The sequence below is a fragment of the Solanum tuberosum genome, unplaced genomic scaffold (genome assembly GCF_000226075.1).
Source record: "Solanum tuberosum cultivar DM 1-3 516 R44 unplaced genomic scaffold, SolTub_3.0 scf00466, whole genome shotgun sequence".
NCBI classification, from domain to species: domain Eukaryota; kingdom Viridiplantae; phylum Streptophyta; class Magnoliopsida; order Solanales; family Solanaceae; genus Solanum; species Solanum tuberosum.
Genome location: NW_006239460.1, coordinates 320109 through 328873, shown reverse-complemented (window position 1 = coordinate 328873; position 8765 = coordinate 320109). Strand labels below are relative to the sequence as shown.

Genomic DNA, 8765 nt, shown 5'->3' with positions numbered 1-8765 from the left:
CATTAGTAAGAATAAGGCAGTCACATTTTTAGTAAATAACACAAATTAATTAGTCATTAAGTCACATTTAGTAAGTACATATAAGTAAGTCAAAGTCACATTAGTAAGAATAAGGCAGTCACATTGTTAGTAAATAACACAAATTAATAACAAGTCACAGTTAGTAAGTCATATAAGTAAGTCACATTAGTTAGTTATTAAGTCAATTAGGAATTAGTTAGTAAGTAACAGTCACATAGTAAGTAAGTCACAGTCACATTAGTAAGCATAAGACAGTCACATTGTTAGTAAATAACACAAGTTAATAACAAGTCACAGTTAGTAAGTCATATAAGTAAGTCACATTAGTTAGTTATTAAGTCAATTAGGAATTAGTTAGTAAGTAACAATCACATAGTAAGTAAGTCACAGTCACATTAGTAAGCATAAGGCAGTCACATTGTTAATAAATAACACAAGTTAATAACAAGTCACAGTTAGTAAGTCATATAAGTAAGTCACATTAGTTAGTTATTAAGTCAATTAGGAATTAGTTAGTAAGTAACAGTCACATAGTAAGTTAGTAAGTCACAGTCACATAGAAAGTTAATAAGTCACAGCCACATAGTCAGTCATATAAGCAAGTTACCTTAGTTAGTTAGTAAGTCACAGTTAGTAATTCATTTAAGTAAGCTGCATTTATTAGTTATTAAGTTACAAAAATTAGACTTAAAAATTATTTAACAAGTAACTCAGTTAGTAAGTCAATCCCTTATAAGTACTCACAAATGAACTAACTAAAATAATATTAAACTAGTTAACAATTAAACAAGTGGTCCTACAGTTAGAATGAAATTAATAACAACTATCAATTATTTCTTATGGACCTACAACATAAAGGCATGAAGAAAGGGCATAAAGACAAACAAACAAAAAGCATCTAAACACAAGGGAGACAAAAGGAACAGAAAATGAAGAGAAAATGACACTACCAACCCAACACATCTAAATACAAACAAAAAAAAACAATTCTTTAACATAAAGCCTAACAAACCGCATAAAAAGACTAAGACTCTAAAGTGAAACCCTGAAAGTGAACAAACCCCCTATATTTTCACTATAAAAAAGTGTATTCTAGATACAAATCGGGGTACCTCCGACCGGATCTCAGTGATATGAAGAACACACGATGGAATCAACGAAGACGCGGTGAAATCGACCAACAAACTATGGAATCACGAACTTTACTGATGGAGGCTAGGGTTTGTGAGATAGGAAAGTGACTTAGAATATTTGGGTCTTTTAATTTTGACTTAGGATGTTTTAGATACAAATCGGGTGGGTATTGGGTTTATGGGGCGGGTTCTTAGTTTATGGGTTAAAAGCAATGGAAAAACAGGTAGTTGCTTAGGCTTTAAACACGTGTACAGAATGCGGGTGCCGTTAGTGAGAGGGACATATGTGCACCGATAATTGGACGGCAGGGGCTGAGATGGACGCAAAGTATAACAGAGGGCATAGACGTACTATTTATCAAAGTTCGGGGGTATATTTGTCCTTTTTGCCTTTAAAAAAACATTATTAGAAAAGAATGTGTTAAAAAGAAAATAAATAATATATTTATTTGGAAAATGAGCATTTTTGACCTGTTAAATAACAATAAGGACATTTTTAGATCAAAGTATTGATGACAAGGGCATTTTTGGAGAAAACTACAAACGGAGGGCATTTTTGGAGCAAACTACAAACGGAGGGCATTTTTTGAACCAAAGTATTGACGATAAGGGCATTTTTTAGCCAAAGTATAAATGGAGGGCATTTTTGTTCCTTTCACATGGTCTAAAGGGCATTTTGACCCTTTTCCCTTTAATTATTTCCATAAAAGTAGAATTTGAATCTCATGCTAAGGTGTTTGAAATTTCTCCAATATATAGAGAGGTGAATTTTGTTCTTTTGACACAACATTATTATCAATATTATTGGGTGTTATTTTCTTTACACCTTTGTGTATTGGCTACTAGGTATTTATCCTACAACCTTACAATAATGATTTCTATTAAAAATTAAGATTAATTCTTTGTTTGATATCTATGGATCTTATTCGGTTAACTTAAGAAGGTAACTAGTCTTATACTAAATATTGCCTTTAGTTATTCAATTAGGGGTGTGAATTATTTTGATCTAAGTTCTTGAATTGAATCAATTAGTAAACGTGATTAGCCCTAATCCACTAATTAGGTCCACTACAATCAATTAAGAATTTTAGCAATTAGTTTTTAGGTTTGGGCATGTATTTCTTGAATTTTGCCTATCTTAATTTTTCTAGTCTTTAATCTTAGCGCTTCTTGTTTCCACATTATCCTCTTGTTTTTCATTCAAGTAACCAGATGCTTATCAGTATGCCATCCCCTGCATATATATGCATGATTGTTCTTGTCTATTCACATGTTACCAATGTGTAAAACCCTTCTTTCAAGTATGCCCATGCAGTTCCTTAAACTCCCATCAAGTCTATTCTTTTAGGTGTCTAGCATCCAACAAAGTCAATGATGCTAGGCCCAAAAATTTCAGAGGGGAAAACTCTAGGGTCATTAGCAAGATTGCCCTTTTCTTGGGATGGTGTTTGCCCCTCAAATTTGTGGTCTTTAATTTTTTTTCCCTTCAGCACTTTAAATAACAAAAACAGTGGCTGTAAATACACCCGACTCCAGCAAAAAAATATTGTTCGGCATAAGTTTATATTTTCGTATCATAATATAACTCAAGTTATGCCTTCAATTATGCCACTTAATTCCAACAGAGGCATAAGTTCAGTTTGGAACTCACAAGTTATGCCTTCAAAGGTATAACAAGTTATGTCGCTTAATTTTTACATAACTTATGCCTATGCCTCAATTTCAAAATCCACAAGTTAAACCGTGAAAGGCATAACTTAGTTCTTCCAGAGCTTATGCCGATAGAGGCGAAAATTCTCTAAACTTTGAGCAAATTAGGTAATACACAACTTATGCCGAGTGAATTAGGTACTACGCAGCTTATGCCGGATACCTTAATTCCCGCAAAACTTATGTCGTCCAAGGCCAAAGTTCTTTGAACTTATGTTGAGCGAAATTAGGTCATAGATAAGGATACTTTAGCCCACAAATTTTCATTGAATGAGCACTAGGGGAAAAATTAAAGACCACCGTATTGAGGGAAAAAATTAAAGACCACCCCGAAATCAGAGCAATCCGTGCAAAAAGTTCAAAACACTAACTGCTATATTGCAACATGAATAAGATGATTCCCTCCATGTCATAAAAGCGCAAAGCTAGTCAACTTTCTTTTCCTTGAAATGACTTGCTGATTACCTGTACTTTTGGAAGGAAAGTTCATAGATTCAAGGTACCATCTATTATCATTAACTTTAGAGAAAGACATACTTAAACCATTTCAAAGGTAAATTTTCCGTAGATTCTGGCGTATCAACTGATTAGATGATTTACTCTTAAGGAACATGTAATGGAAGTGTGTATGGAGCTACGAATCAGTTTTACACAAACAGCTAAACTTTGTCTTGCTCTCAACCAAACCAGAGAATTATAAGATGAAATAATTGAAATTGGAGCAATATCAAGACACTCTTGTTAAAAGTTTAAAATAGATTGTAAAAAAAAAGTAAAAATAATGCTATAAGGTCAAGTATTAGAGTATAATGTACATCAAGAACAAAGGAATTCTACCAACAGTCAATAAAAGAAAACTAACCATGGAGCCATTCTAAAGATGAGGACGCCGAAGTTGTCAATATAGTAAATGTATAAATAACCTCACCTGTATTAGGAAACAGAACAAATCTCAATGGCAGTATTCAAGTTGTCCAATGGAAGTAATTTGCTAACTAAAGTAAGTACAAAATAACACATTAGGTTGTAGCAATATCCTATACTTCACAAGTGCAGTATTTCAAATCCAAAAGATATGTACATAATTAATATAAATCTGCCGATTGTAATCTGGCTCACATGTAAAATAAGAAAAGGACACAAGACTAGTCATTGCCAAGATAATCAAACTTGTTCCAGAATCAATTTTGGATGCCATAAGAACATTAAAAAATAAACAGATCATGAATGAGACTGATGTTAATAATTGTGACTAGTAACACACTATTTGTCACCCTAAAAAAACAGTAATTCACCTTCATGATTCTTCCAAGAGTCAAAAAGGGCAGCAAACACCAGGGGCCGGGCATCCTTAAAATGTATGTAATAAGGTTGCTTTTTTGACCCATCCTTTTTCCACTCATAAAATCTGAAGAAAATTGCATCACTGAGAACCATTGATATTGCAATTGAGACAAATTCTGCTATTCTGACAACAAATGAGAAACTTACATGAAAGAAGCTTTGACTTCTCCAAAATGTGCTCTGAGTTTTTTTTTAAAATTGGTAACTTAATATGTGCTTTGATTTATAATAATTCTACTCAGTTTTTCTTTTGTTTTTTGGAAGGAAGCAAATTTAGGTAAGCTCCCATTCACTGGAAGTTATTGATGGCGTGACCTTTATCAAGAAGATCTCAGTTTTACAAGTCAGCTTTGTGAAAAGAAACAGATAAAAGCAGATTGGACATAGAAATGGATACTCTGATAGACTTGTATAGCTGAAGAAAAAACCTACCCCTCAACTGCAACCAGGCACCTATTCTTTGGGATAAGGCGGCGAAATGAAGCCTTCTCCTTTATTGTCTCAGACCGAGCATTAAACTGCAAACAACCATGGTCATATACTGTTATGTGTGGCCAAGACAGCAAGATGTTCAATCCATACATAAGTAACGCATTATGTGATCAAATCTAAGTGAGAAAATATCATTATATTGTAAATGGTTATATTCTAGATGTTCTATCCTCTTCCCTGAAAATAATTCTAACAATTCTTAATAAAATCAAACAAACTACACCAGATAATCTCTATTCTTTTTCTATTTCTCTTCTCAAACCCACTCCCATCACCCCACAGGTACTAGAAGCAGATGAAGACATTATGGCGTATTCAAACCGTCACTCATGCAGTAGTTCAACAAAGTGATATATTGACTAATTCCACAGCTAAAAGAAAAGTTACAAATTAGGAAATTATATGATATTTGACACTGAAATTCTACATCACTCTAAGCTTGATAGATTATTGAACAAACATACATTTATAGGAAAAATACAAGTTTAAACAAATGATAACTAGGAACAAAAATAACCAAAATATCAACAGACATAATCTTCCCAGTCAGGTGACTGGACTCCTAGGAGAGCAAAATGAGCAGGCCAAAAATCACCAGAAATTGTTGAGAAAAGTTTGATGGAAAATTTAGACGTCACCAAAGATAAAATCACTCTTTTACAGAAAAGATCAACAGATTGCCAATAGAAGTAGACACAGGTAGTGTGAAATGTGAAGCAAACACGAGATTTCAGCGCCTGCAGCTAAAATAAGTTCAAGAGTTTATTTGAAATTTTGATTTAAAAGCTATGAGGATGTGGTATCTTTATGCCCTGGAAAGTCTTCAACAAACAAAAATAAAAATATAGAACTGATTAAGGGGGCACTTGGTGCAGACACCATATCATATCAGACATGACGCTGAATAATCCACTGTTTGGTACATGGATTTAGGTTTCCTGTTGTCAAACACCATACCAAGCATTATTCAATATCTCAACAAGGGTGGTATTGTCAATTGGGGTACTAGAAATTCCTTATATTCAGCTAGGAATTGACTACTTTAGGGCTAAGAATTATAGCCTAACAATTACAACTCCATCCTACACCAAAGTGGTGTAGGCTCTCAATCCTACCTACAGTCTTTCCCTCTGCTACCTTCGACTTCCATTAATCATGAGGCAGCCCACTAAACCATAAAACTAAGACAAATCATAAACAGGGTGGAGCAGGTTAAAACAATTTTTTTAAAAACAATCTCAAATGAAAATTAATAAGTTTGTTGTTTAGAACTCATCAGGTTGAGGTATTTCGGTTTAAATATAAGAAGTTGTATGCAGGGCGGTGCGATGCAGGCGAAACAGCTTTAACTTTCAAAGTAATTAAAGGTACTTGTACATAAATCAGTGTTTCATTCAGTAAAACTTAAGTTCTTAGTTTCATAAATTTATAATTTTATTTATTTCATAAAGTATAGACCTTATTTTTAGCCTGTTTCCAAATATTTTGGAAGAATTTTTCAAGTAACGAAAACTTTAAGCTATACTTCCTGAATAAATTTACAGTGATAATGCAGTAAGATAAGTATTAAATATCACATCTTAGAATGTGACAAAGTATTCTACAAAGGCACTAATGAGAACACAAGTTAATCCACTTAGCAAACCAAAAAACAAGATCAATTTTTTATATAATATATCCTATTTTTATCACAATGAACCAAATCATAATCTCAATAGTGTATCAATAGTTATCCTCATACTTCACTCCTAATATCATCTTCAGTTTGTACCAATTTGACCCCTATAACTCATTAAATCTGTAATCAGTTCTGGACAAAATCAAAACAACTCTCAAAATGAAAATGAAAGAAGTGCTCAATCAGTGACAAATTTCCATTTACCATCCTGTAATGGTCAGGCTTTTCAGTTTTCTTAGTGAAGCTGGGAACAAGACCCCATTTCATGCAATGAAGAACAGCGCCTTCGTCGTTGGCCTCATCTTCTCTCCTTACCACTGGTACACTAAACCCCGGCGACACATTATACGACGGCCGATACCTAAAAATAAGTTCACACAATTTAATTTTCTAATATTTGGTTCAAAAACATCAATATTTTAGGAACATCTCATTAAACGGTTGAGATAATTTGAAAGCGGTTACCGGTTCATGTCAACATGCCGGACGCGGCGACCGTTGAGGTGACAAGCCCGAGGAATGTCATCGGGCCTGAGAGAACACCGAGCTCTTCCGCACATCAGTTAATCGGCGACTTGTGTTTTTGCTCTTCGTTTCGATTCGGTGCTGGAAGGGGTGAACAAGAGACCAAAAGGCGGGAAGAGAATAGGGAACCCATAAAGGATAATTTGGTAATTGTACGGAATGTGCAATTGGCTAATGGCCGTTTGATTAGAGTAGCAAACTACCTTCACTCTCAAGATTTGAGATCCTTCATTCCCAAATCCTCTCTTTGTCGGGAAAATAGGAAAGTGTTGTAAAATATTCTTAAATTTTTGAACTCGTAATTTCAAAGTGAATTTTGACTTCTAAATCATTAGGCAAAGTTCTAATTTTATATTTAAGGGAATTTGTAGCTTAACTCGGGTCATATTATTTTTTCGAATTCAATTTTCTTATATTTTTATACTATCTTGTGCTCACATGATATTTTCAATCAGTTAAACTGACGAAATTTATTGGTGACCATCTAAAATTGACATTAACTTTCACTTAAATATTTCAACTAGGATTTGTTCATTTTAGACACCTATATTAAGGCATCGTTGTATCATTTTGACACTTTTTAAATATTGAGCAAAAATCTTAAAGAAAGTGTAACACATTCGCCAATAATGTATAAGAATGAAAAAATAAATAAAGACATGTGACATATACTAAAAATAAGTATTAAAAAGATATTGTGAATAAAAAATTATTTTTAAACTATTTAGTTAATTACTTAGAAAAAAGTCATATTTCAATAATTTAAAAAAAAAAACAAAAAAAAAATTGCAATAGCCTCTTTCTTTTTCTTTTCACCATTTTCACATCTCCTCTTCCTTTAACCACCATCACCCTTTATTTGTCTCCATTAATGAAAACCCTGTAATTCTCCACTGCAACAATCCCTCCTCTCGTCTTTCTCTTTGTTGAACGTTCACCTCCCTCCTTCCCACTTTTTTCTCTCCACACACTTTACTCATCATCTTCCTTTTTATTCAGATTGATGTCGATATATACAAGAAGAGGAGGTTGTTGAAGATGACGGAATGTAGTTTGAAATTGTGATGAAAAGAGATGAAAGAAAAGACAGATCTAAAACAATTATAAAAAATAAAACGAAAAAGGGTCAAAATGTTCTTAAACTATGTGAAATGAACTAAAATGTCCTCCGTTTATGGTTTGATCTAAAATGTCTTTGCTGTCAATAATGCCCTTACTGTTACTTAATGGGTCAAAAATATCATTTTTTAAAATTATTTAATTTTTTTTCACACATTCTTTTTCTAATCATACTTTTTTAATTAGCAAATATTTATCCTACTTCAATTCGGAAAAAAATAAAAATAAAAATATTTCTTATTTTATTATAATTATTTTTATCGTTATATAAATAAAAAATAATGATGGATTTACTATGATCTTATATATATGGATGACATATACTATTTGTTAAAAGGGTACATGAAGTTATTTTATTTTAATTGATAAAATGAGATTAAGAAGAAAAAAATCATTTCCTTCATTTTTATTAGTTAAAATGATTTTAAAAGAAAGAAAACAAGAATAGGGTTCTTTAATAATATTTTTATTAGGAACGGGATGTGTTTAAAAAGAAAACACATATATATTTATTCGAAAAAAGGCATTTTTGACCCATTTAGTAACTATAGGGGCATTTATGGACCAAACTATCAACGTCAAAGGCATTTTTGGACCAAAGTACTGACAACAAGGACATTTTTTAGCCAAATTATAAACTAAGGGTATTTTTGTTCATTTTCACATAGTTTAAGGGCATTTTTTACCCTATTTCGAAAACAAAAAACATGTTCAAAAGAGAAAAAAACGCAAATTAAGTGAAG

The 8765-nt window shown here is 32.6% G+C and overlaps 1 protein-coding gene across 1 annotated transcript; it reads right to left on the bottom strand.

The window, feature by feature from the left end:
* Positions 1 to 3669: 3669 nt before the first annotated feature.
* On the bottom strand, positions 3670 to 7081 carry LOC102588447 (embryonic stem cell-specific 5-hydroxymethylcytosine-binding protein). The gene is made up of 5 exons (XM_006365202.2): positions 6844 to 7081; positions 6583 to 6739; positions 4641 to 4726; positions 4160 to 4272; positions 3670 to 3792 (listed from the first exon to the last, which is right to left on the bottom strand). Exons 1-5 carry the CDS (start codon positions 6936 to 6938, stop codon positions 3722 to 3724), a joined length of 522 nt encoding a protein of 173 aa, XP_006365264.1. The 5' UTR covers positions 6939 to 7081; the 3' UTR covers positions 3670 to 3721.
* Positions 7082 to 8765: the final 1684 nt, after the last annotated feature.

What these genes read in the sequence shown, in the direction of transcription:
- LOC102588447 (XM_006365202.2), bottom strand. Translation starts at nt 6,938, where the DNA reads ATGTGCGGAAGAGCTCGGTGTTCTCTCAGGCCCGATGACATTCCTCGG. An exon ending in CGGCATGTTGACATGAACCG is followed by an intron (nt 6,740 to 6,843) that starts GTAACCGCTTTC and finishes ACTTATTTTTAG; the next exon opens with GTATCGGCCGTCGTATAATG. An exon ending in CTCTTGGAAGAATCATGAAG is followed by an intron (nt 3,793 to 4,159) that starts GTGAATTACTGT and finishes TTCCTAATACAG; the next exon opens with GTGAGGTTATTTATACATTT.